Raw genomic sequence first — 25112 nt, forward strand, 5'->3', positions numbered from 1 at the left:
GGAGTGGGAAGGGAGGGAAAAAGCCGGTGGTAAACAATACAGACATAATGCCTACCTTACATGGACATTAAACAAATAAGTATGTATGGTGAGTCAGAAAAGAAAGTGAGAAGCTACTGTTTGGTAGGGGGAGTGGGTAGTAAAAAGAATTCCAGAGGGTAGGGAAAAACAACCGTATACCTTGAAATGAGAGCCTACAGTAGGGAAAAAAAGAGAGAGAGAGAGAGAGAGAGAGGGAACAGCCTAGAAAAAAAATGAAAAGAATAATATGGCTGGAGTGCTGAGAGCTAGGGAGACAGCTGGGGGAGCTGGGGAGAATGAGAAGCCCAGATGGTGGAGGGTCTGGTGTTCATGATAAGGAGCTTAGACTGTGTTCAGTAAGCAAAGGGAAACTATTAAAGGAATTCAAGCAGAGTAGTGACTAGATCAGATTTATATTTTTAAAAATATTACTATGGCTACGGTATGGCAAATGGATTGGAATACCCCAAAAACAGTTCTCCAGGACCTAGATGGTAGTTATTGCAGGAACTTCAAAGAATGAAGATTGTTTATACTAGAGGAATGAAAAGTGGCTACAGGAAAGGAGAGAGGCCACAAATCCAATTTTCTAAGGCAGACAAGTTTAGGGGGTTCTGATGTGTGTCAGAAGTATCTTAAGTTTCTGGCTTGAACTGAGTAGATGCCCTTTACTAATCCAAGGGCTTTGGGAAGAGGATTTTGGAGGGAATATGATATACAGGTTGAGTTTGACATGGCGCAGTCATCCAAACGGAAGTGTAGCAAGGTCAGTTAGGAATATGAATCCAGAGTCCAAGAGCAAGATCTAGGCTTGAGTTATGGGCTGGACAGTCTTTGGCAGAGGGAACCTGAAGCTACTGGATGCGGATGAGACCACCGACAACGTACACATTAGGGCTCAGCTCAGCAGGATTCCAATATCTGGATAACGGAGAAGCTGGTTGTCAAAGAACAATCAGAAAAATAAGAAGAAAACTTTGCGGGGCGCCTGGGTGGCGCAGTCGGTTAAGCGTCCGACTTCAGCCAGGTCACGATCTCGCGGTCCGTGAGTTCGAGCCCCGCGTCAGGCTCTGGGCTGATGGCTCGGAGCCTGGAGCCTGTTTCCAATTCTGTGTCTCCCTCTCTCTCTGCCCCTCCCCCGTTCATGCTCTGTCTCTCTCTGTCCCAAAAATAAATAAACGTTGAAAAAAAAAATTTTAAAAAAAGAAGAAAACTTTGCTATAAGAGCAGAAGGAAGAGCATATTTAAATGAGGGGTGTGGTCAATAGTGTCAAAAACTAGAATGAGGTCTTGTAAGATGAGGACGGAAGCTTGCGTGTGACAATTCAGAGCCGCTTCAGGTGAGTGGTAGGAACAGAACCCAGACTGGAAAGGGCTGAGGAATGGAACACGTGAGAATGTCCCCTGGGGAAGAGACAGCTGCAGTCATAGCTGGAGAAAGATTGAAGGAGAGAAACATTTTAAATAAATGAGAGAGTTAAGCATGTTCAAGTAACAGAAAAGCCAGCAGTGAAAGAAGCGTTGAAAATAACAGAAGGAAAGGGGACCCCTCTTCAGCCCAAAGTCCCCGAGAAAGCAGAAGGGGATCTAGAGCACTGGGAAGAGCAACTCTTCTTTGTAACAGGAAGCCAGTAAGGGGTGGGGCTCAGATTTGAACCCTCTTGTTCAGTTTCCGAAAGATAGAGGACAGAAGGAGAATTATAATAGACATGAGCCCTAGGAGAGGACCGCAGAGTTCAGTAAAAAGAAAAAAGAGTCAGAAGCGTGGCCTTGAGCGACCTCTGAGATAGCAGTTTCGGTAGTCGAGGGAACGTTAGTCACACTGTCGGGTTTAGAGTGGGAGTGGGGTGGTGAAGAAAAGGACACAATGGGTGTAAACCACTGAGGTGGAAAACGGCTATGAAAAGACAGCGACCAGTAAGGTCCCCCCCCCCCAAAAAAAGCGGGCAGGTGGGGGAAGGGAGGTCATATTTCGGAGTGTCCAAGAGCAACCTTGATCTGGACAGGTGATTGCTCGGAGGCCCCCGAGGACCGAACAGATCATTCCCGGGCCTGGCTGCCCGGTTGCACCCTGCGAGGTGCCACAAGTCCCTGGAGCTCCAGCTACAACCCCCCTCCCCCCCCGCCCCCCGCTATCCCCCGGAGACCGAAGAGCAGGGCGGGCGGCCTCTAGGTTTCTCCGCTCACTCCCGCAGAGGAGAGGCCGCCGGCCGGGCAAACCCCTCCCACCGGGCTACCACAACGCCGGGGCAGCGCAGCGACCCCGGGTCCCAGCACCCGGCCCGGCCCCCGGGCACCAGGCTTGGCGGCGTTTGCAGAGCCTCCGCCGCCCTTCCTCCCGGCTCGCCCTACTCCGGCACCGCGGCGCGTCGGCCACGTCCCCGCAGCGTTCGAAAGTTCCCGGGGTCGACGGCGTTTAGGGACTAGGGGCTAGGGTCCAGGGCCCAGGCCGGCCCGCCGCAGCCGCCTTAGAGCCCGCCGCTTACCGCCGCAGGGGCTGGCCCGCGCGGGGGTTTCCACCCAGCCGTCGACACCCCTAGGGAATTCCCCACGGGGCCACATTCACACACACCTTCCTCCGGCAAATTTCCGCCGCCGGGTTTTTATCCGCCAAAACGGCGCGGCGGGACTCAGACCACTCCTCCCTCCCGCCCGTCCCTTTCCACCTTCGCCGCCTCCCCCCACTCCCCGCGGAACGCCTTCGCCTTGGCCGAAGGAGCCCGAAGGCCTTCGGCGAGTTCCGCCTCCAGCGCGGGGGGCGGGGCCGCTCGAGCTCCTCCGGGCCGAGCTCGGCTGTTTCCGTGCGCGGCCGCTGCGCACTCGGCACTGGGCGGCGCTGGCTGGCTCCCTGGCTGCGGCTCCTCAGTCGGCGGCGGCTGCTGCTGCCTGTGGCCCGGGCGGCTGGGAGAAGCGGAGTGTTGGTGAGTGACGCGGCGGAGGTGTAGTTTGACGCGGTGTGTTACGTGGGGGAGAGAATAAAACTCCAGCGAGATCCGGGCCGCGAACGAAAGCAGTGACGGAGGAGCTTGTACCACCGGTAAGAGGAGCAGGAGGAGGAGGCAGGAGCCGGAGAGAGCCGGGGGGACGGAGGGGGGACGGGGAGGCGCCGGACACCCGCGCTCGGGGCCTTCCCCTCGCAGGAGGGGCCGCGGTAAAGATGGAGCCTCCGCCCGAGCCCCACAACATCGCCGCCGCTCGCAGCGAACAAAGAATAATGGCGGCGGACTGGAGCCAGCGGCGGCCGGGGCGGCAGCGACTCTGCCTGCAGCCAGCGGCGGCGCTCATGGCGGGGGGCGGCGGGCGGCGGGCGGGGTGGGAGCCGGCGGCCGGGGGTGTGTGCGGGCGGCCGGCCGCGGCGAGCTGGCGCCCGCGTTCCCGCCGCCGCCGCCGGGCCGGGCCGGGCGCGGAGCCGGGAGCCGGGAGCCCGGAGCCGCCCCGGGGGAGGCCGCCCGCCGCCCGCCCGGCCCGGCCCGCCGCTGCCCCCCGCGCCGCCCGGCCGCTCGCCCGGCCCCCGCCGCCCGCCTCGCCCCCGGCCCGGCCCGATCTGGCCCGGCCGTCCGCCGGGGCAGCGCCGCCGGGGTGCCCGCGGGGGGTGGAGGAGGAAGAAGGCGACAGTTGAGGGCAGAGGAGGTGAAGGTGCCTGCCTTCCCGGTAGCCTCGGTGTCTGCCATGCCCGCTTCGCGAGGGGAAGCGCTGCAACGTCTGACCTACTCTTCTCTCCACTCTCTTTGTGCAATAAAGTTCGAAACCAAAGGTTTCCTCTCGTTCTGTATTTTATTCATGCCCTTTTCCCCCGCTCCCACCCCATTGGGGACATACTGTTTTCTGTTCTTTTCTGCTTAGTTGAGATGGTGAGAGCCGTGCTTTTTAATATAATTTTTGACTCTTTTCCCTCGCTCTTTTTTTTTTTTTTTTAAGGCAGTAGTCATGGAAATGCATTCTTTCGGGGAGGAAGGGGGGGGCTAAGAAAAACATATTTGTAAAACTTTTTAAAAAACTGTTGGGATCCTGTAAAAGGGAAGCTGGTGTTTGAAAACAGTTTCGGTTTTAACCCTTTTCAAAAAGGTAATAATCACTTGAGATCTATCATTCTGAAGCACTTCGTTGAAACGAATATTAGGCGATGCACTTTTGTTTCACATCTATTTTTTATATTTTGGGGGCCAACAATGCCAACCGAGTTTTGGTCCTCCGGATCTCCCACCCCCAACCAAGCTTCCCACATGGCTCTGTCTAAACTTAAGTAAGAGATTAATACTAAATCTAAAAATAAGCATTTAGAAGTGTCCAGTGTTTGCTTCCCATGCAGTAAGTAACCCTTGCAGGAGACGGACAATAGTTGAAGCCACAAGGCTTGTTTTTTCTTTGCCTGTTGGTAAAAGGAACCGCAGAAAAGTCGTTGACACCTTAAAGATTAAAAGACAGTTTTTAAGGGACCTGGAATATGACCTATTTAAGTTTGTCATAGCTTCCTAAGAAGTTGGAATTTCATCCTAGACTTCGTTTGCATCAGTTCTGCCTTAAAGGTTTGGTTTAAAAGATAACTTCGGTTGCCAGCTATTGAAATCTTTTTGCACTCACGGCTCATTTCCTGATTTAAAAGTAAAGCCAAAACGGTTATTTTAGGTGATACAAAAAATGAACACGTTATTTGTTTTGAAAATACTTACTGTCATAGTGTGATAGCATTGTGATGGATACTACAAGGTTTCTTGTTCAGAATAAATACTGATTGGTAATAGAAGCACTGTCTTTTGATTTTTTTCTGTATCCAAGTCACTTTTCCAAAACCTACTTTATCCTAGTGCAAGTCTTAAAAAAAAAAAAAAAAAAACCACCTTAGAAATTTATCATTGCTGGGAAACTTTATTAAGATGCAGTAGAGTTTACATAAGGATTGGGAAGATGATCTTTCTTCCAAACACTGAAGAAATTATAGTATTGATGATGCGATAGTTTGCTGTGTGTCCTGAAGATTTTCTGCAAGCCAGCATCAGTTGAGTAGACTATCTGTCCCTTACAGAGAATGTGTGACAATGACTCTTTGTGAATTAAAAAAAAAAAAAAAAAGTGTCCTGATGGATTTTTTTTCCTCTCGTATCCAGAAGATCTTTTACGTTTTGTTTTATTTATAGATTGATAATCTGCAATTCTTAGCAATTCCAAGTGGAACTTTTCAAACTTTTGTATTCATTAATATTTGAATGTTCACTTGGAGCATGGCCATAAGTTATACTTAACGTCACTTCCCAGGTCAGTAGAAATTACAGTTAAATATGCTTGCACCTTTTTTTTTATTGGACACATGTATTCAGAAAGCAAATGAATCTTTGACAGAGACAGACTGAAAAATGTTAAAAGGACACTTAAAACCGATGTTACCCCTTTTTGAATGACTTTTTTTTTCCTCACCTGAGAGCCTAAGGAAACTTAGAAACCCAATCCATAAAATGGTACCTTCCTTTTCCTGCTTTTTGACATTCATTTTCTTGATTGTATCTAATTAACAGCATTTTTCATTTTTGTAGAGAAGTCGCTTTATGTTAGCTCTCATCCTAAGACACTGGGTTTTGTTTTTTGGATGTCATATGGTCATAGTAAAGCCAAGTATGTATTCCCTACTTCACCTCATTTGAAAAATCTTTTCCTGTTTTTCCACAGTACAGAAAATTGTATCTTAATGCTTACAATGTATCGCTGAAATTTATAATTTCACTTACTCCATAAAGTAACTTGTAGAGACGGTTATAAAGACTTGTTTACAGCAGCCTGTGGCAGAGTCTTACGAACGTGTATTCCTGGATGTACAGTGTCACTTTCCTGATGGCTGCGGAGCTCAAATCTGAATTTAAGAACAGCGAATGGAAAAAAATGCAAGGATTTCTTTTTTCTTAGTCCTGTGTGAACTCATCTCTGCTACAGAATCACTTGAGGCAATAGTTCGTGGTAATTCAAATATTTGGTTAGCATTTACTGTGACAGTGTAGTTAGTGGAAAGAGCACGGGGTTTGGACTCACAGGCCTGGGTTTCATTCCTGCTGTTGCCACCGCTGTCATGTGCCCACCCTCAGGAAATTTTGTGACCTACGAAGTGCCTTAATCTTTCTCAACCTTAGTTTCCTTACCTGTTTAATTAGAATACCGCCCAATTTATAGGGCTGTGAGATAATTACAAAGTACCTCCTTAGGGACTCAATTAATGATAGCTATTCATTTTTAAGCTTTATTTTAACTTCCTAGCTATGGACCTTCAGATTTCTCCATTCCTCAGTTTCCTTCGTCATAAATATACTCTATCTACCTCATAGAAATGGAGATATTATATAAGTTAATACATATTAAATGTCAGGCACTTCACAAGTGCTCATCAAATATTGCCTAAAATATTAAAAATTATTCAGTAGTAGTAGCAGTAGTGCATTTAGTCCACTGGGCCGAAAGCTACAGAGACTCCAGAGATGGATTACACTGTTTTATCTCTATCCTCAGGAAACTTTGGGGGACATGACGACTAATAAGGCAGAATGTATGTATTTATATTTTCAATTTAATTTTTTTAGTAATTCATTCAGATAGTCCATGATTCACCATAAAATGTAATACAGCAGGTGGTCATGTGATACACCCTCACTCTCATCCCCATTGCTCAAGTGTTACCAATTTGTCCTTGTAGATAATTCTATCCATGTAAAGGCAAATATTGTATGTACTCCCCGCCCTGTGTTGCACATTGTTTTTCTTCTTACAAATGGTATTATATACTAAATACACTATCCTGTATCTTGCTTTCTTTCACCTAATACACCTGAGTGATTGTTTTATTTCAGTATATTAAGGGCTTCATTTTTTTTTTTTTTTTTAATCAGACAGTTCATCGTATGGATGTGCCTATGTTTATTAACTGGTTAGTGAGCTGGTTTTATTTTTGGGTCTTGTATGACCTTTTATACTAAGGGAATCTGTCATTATGCCTGTATTTTTTTAAATGAAAGACATTTCTTTTGAATAAGAAATACCAGTTTCTGACAGGAAGTGGTTATTTGAACTGTCTTACTACCTTTTTAGCTCCAGTTTTTAAAAGTTATAGTGAAGTGATCCAGATGTGCATGAAAAGGCAAGTAAGTTGGGTAAGAGTTAACTCACAAAGTGAGTTTAGTCTGAATGTAACTCTTTGTTGAGATTCTTACACCCTGAACAGACTACTTCTATTATTGCACCAAAAAAGTGTCTATAGTTTTTTCTCTAAATGAGAAAGAACACCTCAAGTACTTTTTTTTTTTTTTTTCCGCTTAAGCAGACTGTTCTCATGCGATATTACTACCTCCTAATGATTGGAGTACTAGCTGTGTCCCTGTGGCATTTTGTTTTCACATTAACTTTTTCTTTGATGATTTTCTAGTATTTCTTAGTGTAATTATCAGTGAATTTTATATTTTATACCTAATTAAGTAGCAATAAATATAGCTAATAATATATAAATAGAAAGAATGCTTGTCTATATGCTTGTCTACTTAGACTTTACTGCTTACATGGTGTGTGTGTGTGTGTGTGTGTGTGTGTGTGTGTGTGTGTGTAAGTCCTTGGTCATCCAGTTGGACCAAGTAATACTCATTTCAGCTAGAACACAAAACAGGTTTCAGTACCTCTCTTTTTTTTTTTTTTTTTTTTTTGGCTCTTCTAGGTAGCATTTAACTATTTGGTACGTTTTACATGATGTTAGTGTATTTATCTTTAAAATACACATGCTGTAAGTATTTTAAGTTGATTAAACTTAGAAAGAAAATGATAACTAATAATCCTGCAGCAGGGACACACTTAAGGCCCTTATCTTTCGAAAAACAAGTCATTAAATGAAGCTGTTGTGGTGTATCTCATTTTTTGTATGCTCACATTGCCAGTTACTTGAGCTGAAGTTCTTAGTGTAAGAATATTGCCCTACTATTATTTTGAGGATTTACTAGTATTTCATGTTAAATACTAATATCTTCTGTTTTTACCTGCTCAGTTAGTAAAAGCACAAATCTTTACAGGTTTGGGGAGTTGGAGGTAGATTAGTGAAATCTGCAAAGGCAGAAAATTTTCCTTCTGGAACACATCTGTGGGTGACAGGGAATTAAATGATTTCTCACAGTATGCTGAAATCAGTAAATTGCCTTTTGTGGTAGAAGTAAAGATCATGAACTAAATGGACAAACTGATAATGTGAAAATGACTGTTTTCCGCTGCCAGTTTTACGTGCTAACTCAGTCATGGTTTAAGAGGTGAACCCTGGTCACCTTTCTGAATCCGTAAGAAGAAAAGATGGTTTCAATCTTATTCTATACCATAATATCTGTAAATGTAGGTTTTGAGACATGTTTGTAACTTGGATAGAGTAGCCATTGGATTTTCTTCACATTCAGAATGCTTCTCCCCCTTAACGTATACATACTCCTCTGTTTTGTTTTGCATTCTTAGCTCTGCCAGATGTGGCCTCATAAAGATAAGTTATGTTATATTTTACCTAGAGTTTTACTCACCTGTTTTCTAGTTTATCAGAAAGAAGAGGGGGAAAAAGGTTAGTCATTCATATTCTGGTATGTATTCCTGTAGACAAGTAGAAGACAGTATTTTACATCTCCAGTGATGAAAAATGACCTTCAATATATATTTAATCAGTTCTTGGGGCTAGCTCATGAATTTCAATTTAAAAAAAGTAGTACTTCTTGATAAACTTTTAAATGTCTGAGTTGCTTTTTCTTATGCTGGGGTAAAAGTAAAAAAGGAGTTTACCACGAATGTGATGGGCTGTCTGAACAAAGATGAAAAGCATTTATCAGTTTTCTTTCTGCTGTTGGATTAATCTAGGATCTCTGAATAATCTAACAAAGAGCAAGATTGGGAGAGTAAAAGGTCTGAGGGATCATTGGTGAGTTTCCTGCCTCAAGGAGAGAAGTAAAGACTGACCTTTTGTTGTAGAAGAGACAATTCAGTAGGAAGTTAAAATTGATAATGATGTTGGTGTAGGAGTAGAGGGTAGGTCTGAAAGTTGACTTACACCAATGGTAATAGGAAATTTCTTTCCGAAAGGTTAGTGAATCTTCTCTGAAACTGAGATTGCTTTCTTCAACTTTAAGAGTATATCTAATGAGCTGGTTATCTGTGTGAGTTTCTGGTTATGATTTTATGACCATATAAATGTAACTAAAAATGTTTGTAATTCAGCCAAAGCTGAATAACCATTATTTCTGAGGGCCATTATCCCTATTTGTGTAGATGGTTGGCAATAGGAGACTCAGAAATATCACTGAAGTGAAAATTATTGCTTGTTCCGAACTATTTGTATTCTTAAAGGGGTATCATTTCTTTAAAAGTTATCAGTAGCAGCTTTGTTTGCTGTGACGAATAATAATGATGCTCTGGTTTTACTTACTGTCGTTTATCAGCCTAGTCATTTATTCAGTGAACATTTATTGACCATTGACTTTAAAGTGAGTGAAATAATCATAAGAAGATTTATTCAGTTAAGTATTTTTGTAGATGTTAAATGAAGTGTCATGCTAGTTGCTGTAAACAGTAAAGCTGGAGAACCTTCAGGAACCTACAGTATAGTAGAGATGACAAAAATCATGTAAGAAAGAAGGATTTATACATGACGGAATATCAATTTTTCACTACTGTCTTGAAGGGCTATACAGTTTAGAAGAGAAAGAGTTTGGTGAGGAAAAGTTTTATGAGAAAGACAGAATTTAAACTGAATACTGAAGAACTTGGATAGGTAGCATTGAAAGGCAATGTGTTCTAGGCAGTGGTAAGGACAACCAAAATGAAGACATGGAAGTAGAATGAGGTATAAATCAAGAAATAACAACTTTGAATGAAACATTTTCATTTGAAGCACTATATTTGAGAATTATTTCTTATGAAGAATTTATTATGATGCTTGTATGAGTATAGTGTATTACTCATAATACTCCACCATATTGGGGGAATTCACGCTTAACAAACTTTTACCATTAAGGGAGGGAGTAACTCCTTCATTTTTTGCAGATGACTAAACTGAGCTCTGGAGAACTTAAATGATTTATTTGCTGGAAGAGCCTCTTCTCTGAGCAAGAAATAACAGTAAAGCATAGGCTTCATCACTTTTTTGTAGCATTGTCTTTTTGTGATGAAAGTTTTCACGTTTCTAGCTTTATTAATGGTCTAGAATTTTTGTTTCTAAATAATAGTACTATATAGTAGTTGTATAAATAGGTATATAAAAGTTCACTTGGAAGAAATATTCTAGCCAAGGTATTAAAAAAATATACTGTTATCTTACTAATTAGATCTACATCAGTAGAAAGACATGATTTGTTTTTTTCCATAATTTGTTGTATTTCTGTCATTTCAAACTGGAAGTTTATGGTTTTAAATCATTGTTATTAAATATTTTTGGGGGGGAATTTATAGGCAAACTGGTCATAATGATTAGTTTATAATTGCCTAGCCCTTTTGTATATAACACATATTTTATCTGTTATTAGCTTGTAAGCTCTTTGAGAGAAAGTTTCTTGTCCGTTTTAAACTGTAGTCCCCATAGTTTTTGATGGAACACTTCTTATGTAATAGGCACAGAAAACGTATTTGTTTAATGAATGATTCCCTCTTGGGATGGTCACAGCTTTGAAAGGCAGGATTAAAAACAGTTCCTGTAGAGTTGCTCAGATTAAAGGAAGCAGACATACATGCTTTAGATAATTAAAACTTACTGAAGTTAAAGATTTATTTTTTTAAAGCCAAGGAAATTATGCTCATTTTTCCATAGCTTAAAAAGAAGTTTTTCCACTTTGAGTTTTCATGAACCTCTGATGCCTTACTAATACTTTTTGCCTCTGAGACTTGAGAAATGGCATAAGATTGTATAAATCAAGATGACCTTACCAGAAATCACTACTAGGTCAGTAAAAAATAAATAAGTAAAATAAAATAAGTAAGCTTTATAAAAAGGGGCTCCTGGGTGGCTCAGTCGGTTGAGCGTCTGACTCTTGGTTTTGGCTTAGGTCATGATCTTGCGGTTCATGAGTTCAAGCCCCTGGAGCCCTGCTTGGGATATTCTCTCTCTCTCTCTCTCTCTCTCTCTCTCTCTCTCTCTCTCTCTCTTTCTCTCTCTCTCTCTCCCTCCCTCCCTCCCTCCCTCCCTCCCTCCCTCTTTCTCCCTCTCTCCTGTTCCCTCACTCATGCTGTGTCTCTCAAAATAAATAAATAAACTTAAAATAATACATCTACCTGAAAAATTGGACTTCATGTTGATTCTTTTAGGAGTAAAAATAAAGATACATAAAATTGAAGTGAATCTTTAAGTAAAACTTTGCTGTTGTCTGTTTGTAATTTATCAGCTTTGTAGCTTAACCATGGCTAATGTTTATTTTTATTTTTTTAAGTTTTTGAGAGAGAGAGCATGAGCACGTGAGCCGGCGGGGGTGGACAGAGGATCCGAAGCAGGCTCTGTGCTGACACCAGAGAGCCCGATGTGGGGCTCGAAATCACAAAGCCGCAATCGGCCATCCAAATGACTGAGCCACCCAGGCGCCCCAACCATGGCTAATTTTTCAGTGTAGTCCAGTGTGTCCTTGGTCCCTTAGGTGCCAGGCTTTTTCTAGTGAGCAAAACATAATAAAAATGCTTAGCACGTGGCTTAATTGTTCATGCAGTTCCATTGCCAAATATACAAAGAATTCTTCGCATTTTCTAATATTGGAGGCTGTGTGGTATAGCCCTGCACAGTCTTGCAGATTCCTTGCAAATCTCTCAACATGTCTAGTTCTCCATCTGTGAAGTCAGAACTAAAAGCAGGATTCCTGTCTTATGACTTCTCCTGTAACATGTGCTGTCTCACTTCAGGAAAAGTGAATTTTCACTCTTCCATGTCTAATTTGTAAATAATTCACCAAGAATAGCATTTCAAAATTTAGTTCAAAACAGAGCGGTCAAAATGATAAATGTTTAACTTTATAAACACACTTGGATATTCATTTTCCATTTGAATGTAGTGATTTTCACATAGTCTCTCAGGTTTTATTGAGTAAATGAAGTAGTAGGCTTTAAATATTTAACTTCAGAGCATAACTTTTGTGGGTCCTTACAGTTTTAGCATTGAGCTAGTTTATGAATCAACTTAAAATGTTAAGAGTTTCACTCTTTAGTCAACACAGAAATTGCTTTTCTAAAAGTAACTGCATGTAGGAGGTGTGTAATCCTTTTATCCTTAAGTCCTTTAAAAAAAATTCAGCTCCAAAAAATCCATTTAGTGGAACTTCATATGTAGAAGTTTATATAGGCTCACTTCTTTGAAATGCTTAGGTGTAAAAAGCTGTAAACATAGTATTGCATGGGAAAGAAAGGAGAATGGGAAGTAATGGGATAAAATGTTATCTAAAATAATGCACAGTCATGGTTGCTTCCTTGCTAAGCAACACTGTTTGTCTCTTGGTGACCAGATACATGAAGGCTTGTTTGAGAGCCGTAAGTAGTCTTACTTGAAGGCAAGCGAGGCAGATACATTTTGCCAATACTTAAAAAATAATGACTTTGGTTTGAGAAAACACTAAAGCTTTTCTGTTGAAAGGTACTATAGAATTAGTCCTAGGAAGGCTGTCATCGTGCAGTGCATTTCTATAAATCATGTAACATTTTTCTAATTCACCATGGTAAGTACTTTGAGAACAGTGTCTTTCTTGTAGCACATGCTACACATTTAAAAATGACTTTAAAAATAGCATCCAAATACTGTGGTAATTATAAAACTGCAATAAATAATAAAATACAAATATTTAACTTAAAGCAGTTTCTCTGAGTTGAGTCCAATAAACAAATAAGGAGTTAATTTTAAATAAAATTGGAAAGATTTCCCTTTGCTGTATGCTGCCTTCGTTTTTTGGTAGTGGTGGTTGGGTTATACTGATATTTACTACTGATAAAAAGAATTTATAAAAATATATAAGCAATCTTTAGGCTTTTATTTTTGTATTAAAAATGTTTAAAATTCATTGAGTTCAAATCACACAGAGTTAACTTCATGTACAACTTCTTGCCTTCCTCTAATATCTGGACTAGAGGCAGATTTATTCTCCCAATTAAGGAAGACCTTGGTAGGAGCACAGAGCAAACTGTTTCTGAAAACTGTGTTAGAATTTACTTAACTTGATAAAGACAGCAATTTATTTTAGTTTGTCACATTTCCCATTCATACTCTTTTTCAAAAAATGTATAATTTCATTTTGTTAGGGTGTGATTATTCTAATAAAATTTTACAGTTGAAGTTGATACCTGTTGGAGGGGGGTATATGTGTGTAGGTACATATATACGTACCTACATGCATTATGTATACACATACAGCATTTGAATATGCTGTTTTCCTCTCTGGTTTTAGTGAAGATATTTTTTTAATACCAAACGACCATTTACTACTAGCATCAGAAACCTGAAGCATTGCTAAATTTCCAGTATTGATTGCATACGTCTCCATTCCACTAGATTGAGCATATTAAAGAGTGACATGACAAGTACTTCAAAGTTAACAATCCCCAAAAAATGTACGGGGAAAAAAAATAGAAGAAAAAACGGCAGTACAGCATAGTTCTTGACTGTTGGAAAGCCGAAGTCTTGTGTACCACCTGAACATTTCATTACTTTCTTTAGTAAATTAATCACAACACTTTAGAGAATTAATCAAGACATGCTGGAGTTGTTAAGAATGTGTTAGAATGCTTTTAAATAGTCATAATATCCTAAAAACGAAATAAGAGCTACAAAACATGTAGAGAGTATTCAGTATCGTCCATAGATGTTTCTACTTATACTTCTGCAAAATATTTCTAGTAATATATTTGACTATGACAACAAAATAATCATATAGTTTTTTGGGTTTTTTTTTTTTTTTTAATGTTCATTTATTACTGAGAGAGAGACAGAGCATGAGCTTGGGAGGGGCAGAGAGAGAAGGAGACACAGAATCTGAAGCGGGCTCCAGGCTCCAAGCTGTTAGCACAGAGCCCAAAGCGGGGCTGGAACTCACAAACCACAAGATCATGGCCTGAGCTGAAGTGGGGCGCTCAACCTACTGAACCACCCAGGCGCCCCAAAATAATCATATAGTTTTAAAATCATGTGCCCAAATGTACCTTTTGCACATCAAGGAGGTTACCCTGGAGACTTTAGGGTTGTGCTTTCCTTAAATCCCTGGGCTTTGAGTTTAGGAGGCATCAGCCACTTGTTAGGGTAAGGGTGAGGTTTTTTTCTCATTTATAATTAAGGTCATTTGCATTTAAAAAAAAATCACAGCATGTAATCTTATGTTCCATTAGTTATGGCCGCGTTATTCATATATCAAAATCCTGGATTAAATTGGTCATAGATTTAAGGAATTAAAAAGTAAACTAGATTGTGGAGGAGATGGGTTTATTTTTTATAAAGTTGAACCTGAATAGAATGTTTAGGATTGTAAGGACTGGGGCACTTCTTGAAGGTCAAAATATTTTGGGAAGCAGAACAAGGTAAAATCTGCAGCATTCATTCCTTTTGTAATGACTTTTCAGCAAAAGTGACAATATGAACTTGCTTTCTTGTTTGCTGAGCTTTGCTTAAATTGACAGAGGCACATAGATATGAACATAGAGCTGCCAGAAATCTGTCCCTGATTCAGTATAGTTCTGTAGAGGTGCTAAGTACATGAATTAATTAATTAATTTATTTTCATTAAAACTCATTACCAAATTTCAGTTTCAGGTAATTCCCATAATATTGATTCCTATGACAGTTATTTAGAAGGTAATTCCTGACAAGTTCAGACAATTTGATTTAAAAAATTACCACTAATGTATACATGATATACTGGGTCTAGCTAATCTGAGTGAATTAAATGCTGCTTTATTAATGACGCTTTCACTGCTCAGCTTTTAGAATCTTGGAAATCCCTGCAACATCCTTCTCAGCTTTATTTTTTATACACTACCTCTCACCATCTGATTTATTATACATTTTACTTACCTTCTCTCCCTGCTCCCACACACTAGAATGTAAGTTCCACAAAAGGAAAGTGTTTTTAAAAATTTGTGTATTTCTTTTTCCCGAGTGATTTGACAGTGCCTGGCTTGTAAGTGTTCAGGTCTGATATCCTAATAAAAGTATAACGTATATAATGTAAGTTGTGAAAATTGGAGATGTTGTTGGTTTTATTTAGTTACTTGTGGTGAATTCTCTCAGGATATATTGCTATATAGAGTAGAAGTGAAATTCACTGCAATATAGAAATTCTAAACCCAGTAACTTTAAAGAGACATCATTCTCAATTCTCATTTTGTCCTAGTAGGTGATTGCTGATAGCTTTAGAGTGACTATTCTGTTATCATTTGTCTTCTCTCCTTGCTTCTGTACAGAATCTGACCCCAGCCACTGATTCACTCATTTCTCTAAAAGCATACTATAATGTCAGCCTTGGCTCATACCATTTTTCTTACCAAAAAAGTTACCCTCCTTCCCCACATTTTTGAATTCTGTGTCCATCCTCAGTGCTGCTTTGGAGTTCCCCCACTCTTGACTATTGCAGAACATTTTCTTTTCCTTTAAATGTCATGGAAGCACTCATTTGACGCTTTACTGGGATGTTTTTCTAAACTACATTGTGAAGTTTTCGGTATCTGCTGTCTTTACCATGTAAAGGGTACAAAGCGATACCATCTTAGATAAATTTCTTGAAGCTTTGTAAGGTGGAAAGGAAAAACTTCTTTATCCTCTTTGAGAATTAAGAAAGGGGACTATAAAACTATTTAATAACTATTTAGTTGATAACTAACAATAAATGTGACCAGAGCAATGTAATGATAAAAGAGACGCTGTCCAACATTGAAAGAGAATCTTTGTTGACTAGTAGTCTGGTCTTGTAGCATTTTTTTTTGTTGTTGTTGTTGTTAAGTACTGCTAATTATCTCAAGTTGTATTGCATTCTCATGATTTTATAAATCAGTAAGTGGTAATAGCTCTGTCCTAATCCAAGATCAAGAGGCAGGCTAGGTGACCTATTCCTAGTAAATCTGTCTTCTTTTACTGTGTAAATATTATTATATAGTAAAAGGAAATACTTCATTTATATTAAGTGGCCTGCATAATTACGTGTGCGTACATGTATCTTGTGTCATTTCTCAGGGTCAGAGCATTTAAAATTGAAAGAACTTTTTAATTCATCTTCCTTGTTTTCATAGATGAGGAAACTGAAAATCAAAAAGTTTAATTTTTCCAGTGACTGCTTGGTGACAGATCCAGCTTCCCACCAAGTGTTAGGCTCCCTTTCCCCACTACTCACAGCCGCATTGTTTATTTCTCTGAACATTGGGTGAATAATGCAAAGAATCACTTCAGTTTTTATTTTTCATAATGAGAGGCAGAACTCTAGAAAACATTATAGCAAAATGGTATGTATCCTTGTGAATTGGCTTAAATATTTTTGATTCTTTTAGGCATGATACTGTTTTGAAATTTGTTATAAACTTAGGGTTTCCAAAGGATTATATTAATTTTTAGGGAAAAATCAGGAAAATCTCCAAATTTTAAATATCAGTAACCCAGAGTTTTATAATTGTGAAAGTATTGGAAGAACCCCCAGACTGTCAAGCTGATACTACATTTTCAGTGATATCTGAGATCCATTCTGTTACTGATGTTCCAGGCCCTGTATTTATACAACATTCTCTCTGAGCTTATATGTACCTAATCTTTTACTTATTTCATAGCAGTATTCAGTCGTTCTTAATTTTTGTATTCCTGAAAAGCATTCATTTGTGTAATGAATTAAGAATCTCCTTTCTTCAAACGACTTTGGACACCCACATATTGGCTGTAGTCATTGATCCTGTGTCCGCATACTGCACTTCTGGCTAGACTGCTCCTGGGATGTTAGCAAAATTGAAGATTGTACATATGATACTGTAACATCTCTTCTCTCTCCACCTGAAGATACAAACAAAAAAGAGCAAAAGTTTTCAGAGTCCAGAAAGAATGCACCAACTTCAAGTGTTAGTTTAGTCTAGTTGAGAGACTGCTATTTCAGTACCTTGATGGTAAAATAGTGTCTGATTCAGTTCAGTCAGTGAGTTTCTAGTCCGAAACAAATTGTTATTACTTAAACAATTCTCACCTACACTTTGAGAAGAGCACGTTGAGAATTTTCTGATGAAAGACAGTATTTGTGCTGTTGCTTGAGATGTTGATAGCTACTTAAGCTAAGAGTTATAAACATTAAGAAGGCTGTCCCCATATCTGAAAAAGATTGGTAGTCTTTCTGGATGAAAGAAATGAAAATAAAACAGTGGCAGTTTAGATGAGAGAATCCTACCTGTTGAAAATATTACACTTTTGTTTTTGTTTTTTAAGAATATTACCTAGTTGGGGAGGGAAGAAGGATGAAAGTCCCATTCTTATTTGAATGTGTCCTTGTAGCTATAATCATTGATGTTAACTAGTGGTTTTGTTTATTATATTTTCTTTTCTGCAACAAAAAGTTATAAAGATGTTCTATACCTCAAATGTCAGAAAAAAATTAAGTAGTCCTGATGTTGTATAGTGGGGGGAAAAAAGATACATGATCCGTACCTTAGATTGCTTTTAATCAAATGGGGGATTGAAACTATATAGATGACAGCACAGGTTTAAAAAAAAAATATGGCCTGGAATAAAGTTTTTTTAAAAATGGTTGGTGTATACTCTGTCTACAAAGGAGGTATGATGATAAAGTTATATTTATCTTTATTCGCATTAAAATGATGACATGGGGGAGAAGACGGAGAAAAGTTTATGGATTTCTGCCCATACTTAGCTTGACTCAGTTCAGTCTTGTCCTCAAATGGATTCACTTGCATGTTATTGCGATTAGGTGGTTTTCACATGCTATTTTCTTGCTGACCAAAAGTATGGACAACATTTAGGGTACAAAAACCATTTTGTTGTTGATGTTGCCTTGTTGTTAATGTCTTTCTTAAATTTTTTAGTTTAAAAGAGCACAGACTGTAAGTATATAACTCAGTTATCACAAGTGATCATAAAGTTACTTGATAATTTTTAAGAATAGTATTTCTGCTGTTTAGAAATATGGGGTAAGCAATTGAGGCAAGATTTAATAAAAATAGTAAATTCATATAAAAATATCAGATTAAAAATTTTTTTTCAACAGGTATCTCAAAATCATGATTGAAATACGGTTTTTTGGTTCATAGTTTTCAAAATGTTGTTCATGACTTCTGGAATTAAAATCTTTTAAATTGTACAAGTAATTCTGAAGTGATGCTGATGGGAAGAAAACAAAATACTAAACTATGTAAAAAGTACAAGGTGAAAGTCGTCATCCTATCCAGTTCCACCACGTCTTCCTCTGTCCAGAGCTGCCGCTTACAGTTTAGTATGTAACTTCCCATACTTGTTCGATGCCTACATACGGCGTGTTTTACAACAGTGTGACTTGTTTTTCTACATAAGTGGAATTCTCCTTTACGGTGTGTTCTGTGACTTGCGCTTCCACTCAGCCTTGGAAAGCTTTATCTGTCGTTATAGTACAGACTCCTTTTTCATTGTTGTAATTTCTTTAATGGTCCTTGTGATAATGGATACTTGTTTCCAGTTTTTCAGTGTTACAAAAAACAGTACAGTGAATATTCTTGAGCATGTATTTTTGTGAACTAGTCAATAATGAAGGAGTTTCTTGTTGACTAGTAGTTTCTCTGTATTCTAGATGTTACTGTGTCAATTATATATGCAGATGTTTTCTCCCTATGCACTTGTCTTAGTGTCTTTTGTCATATGAATGTTTTAAATAACTATGCAGTTAAGTCTGTGGATCTTTTCATTTGTAATCTCCTTTGTGGATTCTATATTTCTATATTATTTATACTCATTTCCACAGAGATATTTTTACTTCCTTTTTTTAACTGTCACTTGTAAGACTTTTTCTAGAACTCTGAATGATGGCAAAATGTATTCGTATATTATACATTATGATGGCATGTAATAATCACATAAGGATCAGTCACAGTTCTGATGATCTATCAGTTTCAGAGTTATAAAATAAATATAATAAATTCTGGAAAAGCATTGGGGCTTTTGTGTTATTTATGGAATCACAGTAGGTAGTCATTATTTTTAGTAAATTCATTTTTGACAGGTAATATGCCAGGCACTAAATGATAACAGTGGTACACAAGTAAGAAGTAATCTCTTTGATTGTGAATCCTTTAGACACAATTATTACCAGAAATTTATTTCTGTTGTCAGAAATCTTTCCTCAGCATGTAGCTGCTGCTAGGGATTGTTCTCTGCTTACCTATGCTGCCAGTCAGTGCCAGATTACCCAGCAAATATACCAGCAAAGTAGGGTCCCAAAGTAAAAAAGAGCAGCCTTCATTAACTTACTCAGTTTTGTTTCCTGTATGTGTACATGTGTAGTGTGGCACACTATACACAGGGTGAGGAGTCAGAACACTAATACTTGCAGTGTCTGCGGCCTCTAATTTGGCTCTGTGGATGTTTATCCCACCTTTCTATCTCGATACCCCACAAGTTGGGCTGATTTTGTCCCAACATTTCCTGTGGAAGTAGCATATAATTTTCTGCTTCTTCCCTATAATAGGAGGGAATACCCTCATAGGAGGTACCATGAAGCCGATACATCTCACAGACCCTGTCATCAGCTCACTTCTACTCTCTACTTTCTTTCCATACCTAATTAGTACAGTTTGAAAAAATTACAGTTTTACTGGTACGCTCCTCCCCTTGTTCATAGAGGAGATTCATGGAAGGGAGGAATCCCTTCTTTCTAGATGGAATACTGTCCCGTTAGGAAGAAGTGACAAGTGAAAAGACAGGTGGTTGTTTTTTTTCCTTTTTGAAGGAACTAGAACTTATACAGCTCAGCAGATTTGGATGAGTTTGACAGTATTTCAGCTAGGTTACTATTTTTTTTGAACTAGATTTGAGTGCATTTGCTAATGTAACCAGTACATATACCTATTCATAACCTGAAATTTGCCTTTAAAGTCACAAAAGCACAAAGCACTGTAGTGCTTGTAACACTGTTCCATGTTATTGTAGGTAACTAAATGACCATGGAATCTGGAGCAGAGAACCAGCAGAGTGGAGATGCGGCTGTAACAGAAGCTGAAAACCAACAAATGACAGTTCAAGCCCAGCCACAGATTGCCACATTAGCCCAGGTATAAAATACATGGAGAGATTCCAAGTTATGTCTCTTCTAAGAGGAGTATGTTTCAGACAGGAAGATTTAGTTCTTATTATAGAGATAAGCATAGAACGAGCAGAGGTTCTTAGGGTATCAAAGTTCCTGTTTACTTAGTATTATTAGCCTAATTTTAGAAATGATATAATTAATTTAGTAACATAACAGAAAACCGTATTTTTAAACACTAGTTATCTGTTTGTAGTGACCTGATTCAGAATAATGACATTTTAATAATGGGTAGATTGTCTCTCTTAAACCAAGGAAGAAAACCTGGTAATGTTAACTATTTCGTTTTGGTTTTTTGTTTTTTGTTTTTTTTTTTTTCATATCACACAGATTTATTCTGAGGCATGAGAATATAGATAATCTGAGAGGCTAAGTTTTCCATGTGCTTAAACTAAAAAATAGGATAAACAAACTGACACACAAGTAAATTTCAAGGATGATAATGGTTTTTGTTTCCTGTATCCTTTAAACATAATTCACGATTCTTTAACTTTGTCTTTGTCTTAAACATTCTATCTCTAAAGTCATATTCTCTCATCCTTATTTTTTGTTCTGGTGTATTTTTCCTCAAATATTTTAAATAATATTAACCATTATTTGCATATAAGTGAGAAAGGTAGTTAATATAAGACATAAACCTGCTAGATAAAAGAGTGTGATACTGTCTCTTTCTGATAAAGGCTCCCAGGAGAATATGATCCTAGCAGAGGCTCTGGGATGTTGAACTTCAGCGTCCTGAAGAACTGAAAAGCCTTCCTAGGGGAGTCCCTGAGTTTGAATGGGTCTTGGAGAATAGGGGGCTAACCACAGACTAAGGGGGGGCTACTACACTAAACCAAAGTGTGGGCCAAATACTGGAGCTCCAGCAGGACAGAGTCACAAGGAGTGGGCTGCTGTCTGTTTTCTCCTGATTACTAGGGCCCACCTCCACCCCTCAGGAGTTAAGGCAAAGCAGAATATATCTGGGGGTGAAGTAAATACTTGGATGAGGCAGGTGCAGAAACATAGGGGGAAAATCCAGGGCTTCGTCAAAACGTGGTCAAGGCAAACATGCAGAGGTGAGAGTCTGGATTTATCCAACCATTTGGCCTGGTAAAAAGAAGGTACAGTGCCAGCAGGGATCTTGGTGATGAAAACCTTCCACTTATCTGTCTCTTGGGTGGCACTATTGTGTCTGATCTGGTTGTCCTCTGAGTCTGCTATATAATGCATTCTTGGAAATTCCTTTCCCCTTAGTGTCTTTCTCTTAATCGAGTTTGTGTTCTTGACATAGTAAAGCACGTTTTCCAGTGGTTTCTTAAGCAAGTTTGGGTAAAGAAGTCTTGGTAAAGAAATCCTTTTTCTTTCGAAGTTTGAAGGCATTGATCCACAATCACCAAGCAGTGTTGCTGTTTGAAAGGACTGAACCACTTTTTTTCTCTCTCTGGTATCTCTTCACAGTGCTTCACCATTTCATTATTAGGACCTTGGCTTAAATAGTTTTCATCCATTGTGCTATATATATATATTCAATGTTCCCTTTTATAGTGGAACTCATGTCTTCGATTCTGAGCAGTGTAAATTATTTGGTTGAAGATTTTTTTTCTCTAGGATCCTTGTGATCTAGATGCTACACTATAGGATTGTTTCTCTAACTCTCTTTTCCCTCCTCTTTCTCTTTGTCTTTTTGCTTTGTTTTCTGGGACATTTCTTCAGCTTCGTGTTCCAACCCATTTGTTGAATTTTTTATTTCTGCTGTCATGTTTCCAACAGTTCCTTTTGTTCTCTGAATAGTCCTTTTGTGTTTTGTTGTTGTTGTTGTCCTTTTGTGTTTTAATAGCATCCTGTTTATGTTTCACAAAGGAAATATTTTCGTTCATTTCTGAGAATATTAATTAGGTTTTAAGTTTTCTTCTCCCCATATAGATTTTTCTCTGTATAGATTTTTGCCCTTCAATTTGTTTTGGTCTCTCCATCTTTAATGTTAGAAGAAGCTTTCCTCAGATGTTTTATAATTTGCGCTTGTCTGCTCAGGTTTAAAGTAGGGGACCGCAAAACTGTACCAGAAGCTCTGGATATGTTTGGGGCCTGATGCCTATAAGTTGTGAGCTTTCAGTGTAGGGTGATTATGGCCTTCCCAGTGTCAGTATCTTTCAAGTCTTTATTCAAGCCCCTTGTGGTTGGTTAAGTTCCTCGGGGAAAGCTTTACTAATCTCTTGCTTACAGGGTAAAGGCCTGGGAGCTAAGTGAGAGAAGAAGACTGAAAGTTAGTTACCCCACCTTCAGCAGTGTCTGGTGTAATTTCCCCTATCCAGAAATTAAATCTCCATTTTTCTGTCAGCATGGGGTAGATTAATTATTCTTCCACAGGGAGTTATGGAGAGGGGATCCAATTGCTTCTCAAAGAGCCTTCAACCAGCCTTCCTTATTTTCAGCTCTCCCTTTACTCCACCTTCCAGGGTGACTTACTTAGATCCTGAACCTCTGAAGGATTTTGTGGTGCAGATCTGGCTTTCCCTGCATCTACCTCATGAGTTGGCCTTTTTTAGTACCATTCATCCATCTTTCCAGCCTCCGAAACTCTTCCTGTTGCCTCCTTTCTCATTCTTTGCTCATGTGATTATGCCTGTAAAAACAGAGTCAATTTTATGAAGTTTAATTGGAGATTAGGAAGGAGCAAAATTACATGCGTATGTTTGATTTGTCATCCTCATCAGGCAGTCCTCTAGGATTGACCTAGAACAGAATGACATGATGTTTGAGCTTTAGGAAAGCTAGTTTTCTTTCTCTTCCCATTTGTATAGTTTTTGGTTTTTTTATTCTTAATTACAGAGTTTTTTTCATTTGCTCATCCATGTCCTTAACACATACGTTTCACATTTTTGTCATAGTTTCCTTTCATAAGTCTAATACCCAGTATTTTTTATTGTCATATTTAATATCAGAATATAATAAAAATTGTCAAATCCATGATTATAGTGGTCAAGGAACAGAAAAAATTTCAGCCCAACTAGTAAAGGAAGAAAATCAATCTAAAACAATAATGAGAGGCCTCATTTTACTTTGAGAATTTAACAGAGATTTTTTAAAGTGGAAAGGAAAAAAATAATCTTGGTTTTGACTATGAGAATGTAAATTTTTATGGATTTAACTAAAGAAGTAAAAGGATGATCATTGAATCTTTTTGTGATAGGCAAATTTGAAAACCTAAATATCTAATAATGAATTTATTAAACAAAGTGTGTGATTTTATTGTGCAGCCATTATAACCACTAAAGAAAATTATTACTGGTATGGAAAGATATTTATAATGGATTCAAAAAATAAAATAGATTCCATGATAGTATGTTATAAAAACAGCTATATATCTACAGCAAAAAATATTAACAGCGATTAGCTGTGGATGGTAGGAACAGAAGTGATTTTTATCTTACTTTGTCTATCTGTACTGTTTGTAAACTTGTGATGAGAGGAGCCAGTATATAGAATGATCAGGGTAGAATAGGGATTATTCATTGAGTTAGCTGCTACGTTTATTCTATAAAATAGAGAAGATATAATAATTGCTTCAAATATCAGAAGAGCTTTTGTATGGAACTAAAAGGAGATATTCTGAGTAACTTAAGCTGTGATTCTCAAACTTAAGTGCAGGGGAAAGTGTCCTTGGGTCCACTGAGATTCTGACTTTGTAAAGAGGCATCCTGTGTAATGCTAATGGAGGCAGTCCATGGACCACATTTTGAGGACCACGTAAAACTAGATAAGATTTATGTCAGTCAGAGAGAAAATGATTAATGAGGAGGGACTTCCTAACTGTCCAAACATGGGTGCTTAATGGTTTTAATCTCTACTTTCTTGGATATCAGATCAATTCCACCATCCCCCTTTGCCCCGCCCCCAACCACCCCAATCACCCCAAAGCTTACTTCTTGTGTTCTCTGTTTGAGTTGATGGCATAGTTTACCAATTTTTACCGAAACATGAATTATGTGGGTCATCCTTGATTTCCTCTCTCACCTCCTTCAACCAATCATTCGTAAAGCCCTTTCTAGTCTGCCTCCTGAATTTTCATTAAATCACTTCTCTCATTCCCCCTCCCTACCACTAGTGCTTTACTTCTGGCTTTATCATCTCACCTTAACTACTGTATAATCTTTCTCAATCCCCTCACCTCCACTTTTTTCTTTCTCTGAAATGAACATCTTTCATACTGCCACTGAAGTGATGTATCTAAAATGCAAACCTCACCATGGTACTCCAGAGTTCAAAAATTCTTCAGTGTCTTTCCCAGTCTCAGGAAAAAATGCACGTTCTTTAAGGTGACACATAGGTGGCTTTTCATGACTAGCTCATCTAGCCCCAACCTTCCTTTGTTACGGTGTTCTCTCTTCCCGGTTCCTACGTTCATAAAGTAACACACTTAGGTGGTCAGTCTAGTAGTACTGACTGCTTTCCATCCCTCTCTCCCTGAAAGTCTGTCTCTGTCCCAGGGAGTCATAATATACCTAATGTATATTCTTTGTTTCAAATTCACATCCTTGCCTCCCCTCCTCTTAGGTGCCAGTGGGTAGCTCTCCTCAGTGTGTTCATTTTTCTTTTGGCAAGCCTTATTATTTCACTGGATTATACTTATTTATGTTCTTTTCCTGATGCCTTCACACATGTAGCCCCAGTTATTTTCTTCATGTTTGTAGTTTCAGTTCTGACACCACCCTTGGCACCTGGGTCCCCAATAACTGTTTAGTGAATGAACAAAAAATAATGAATCCCTGAATGTATTCAAACATAGGAACAGTAAATACCATCTAATAGACACATATGACATAAGAACCCTTTGAACCTGGATATTGACTCATTAAAATT

The 25112-nt window shown here is 38.9% G+C and overlaps 1 protein-coding gene across 9 annotated transcripts in view; it reads left to right on the plus strand.

Moving 5' to 3' along the window:
• The first annotated feature begins 2832 nt into the window (after positions 1-2832).
• Positions 2833-25112, plus strand: part of CREB1 (cAMP responsive element binding protein 1) — a 61460-nt gene continuing 39180 nt past the window's right edge. For 3 of the 9 annotated variants that reach the window (XR_006296912.1, XR_006296915.1, XM_043577627.1), the window contains exons 1-2: positions 2845-3058; positions 20117-20238. Coding sequence is in view for 5 of the 9 variants with exons in the window: in XM_043577627.1 (XP_043433562.1) it covers positions 20125-20238 (114 nt within the window). In the remaining 4 variants the exon portion in view is untranslated. Of the gene's footprint in view, positions 3059-18205; positions 18432-20116; positions 20239-25112 lie in introns of those variants that run through there. The other 6 variants (XR_006296914.1, XM_043577632.1, XR_006296913.1 and 3 more) reach the window with 4 other exon arrangements.

This window comes from Prionailurus bengalensis, chromosome C1 (assembly GCF_016509475.1).
Source record: "Prionailurus bengalensis isolate Pbe53 chromosome C1, Fcat_Pben_1.1_paternal_pri, whole genome shotgun sequence".
Taxonomy (NCBI): Eukaryota; Metazoa; Chordata; class Mammalia; order Carnivora; family Felidae; genus Prionailurus; species Prionailurus bengalensis.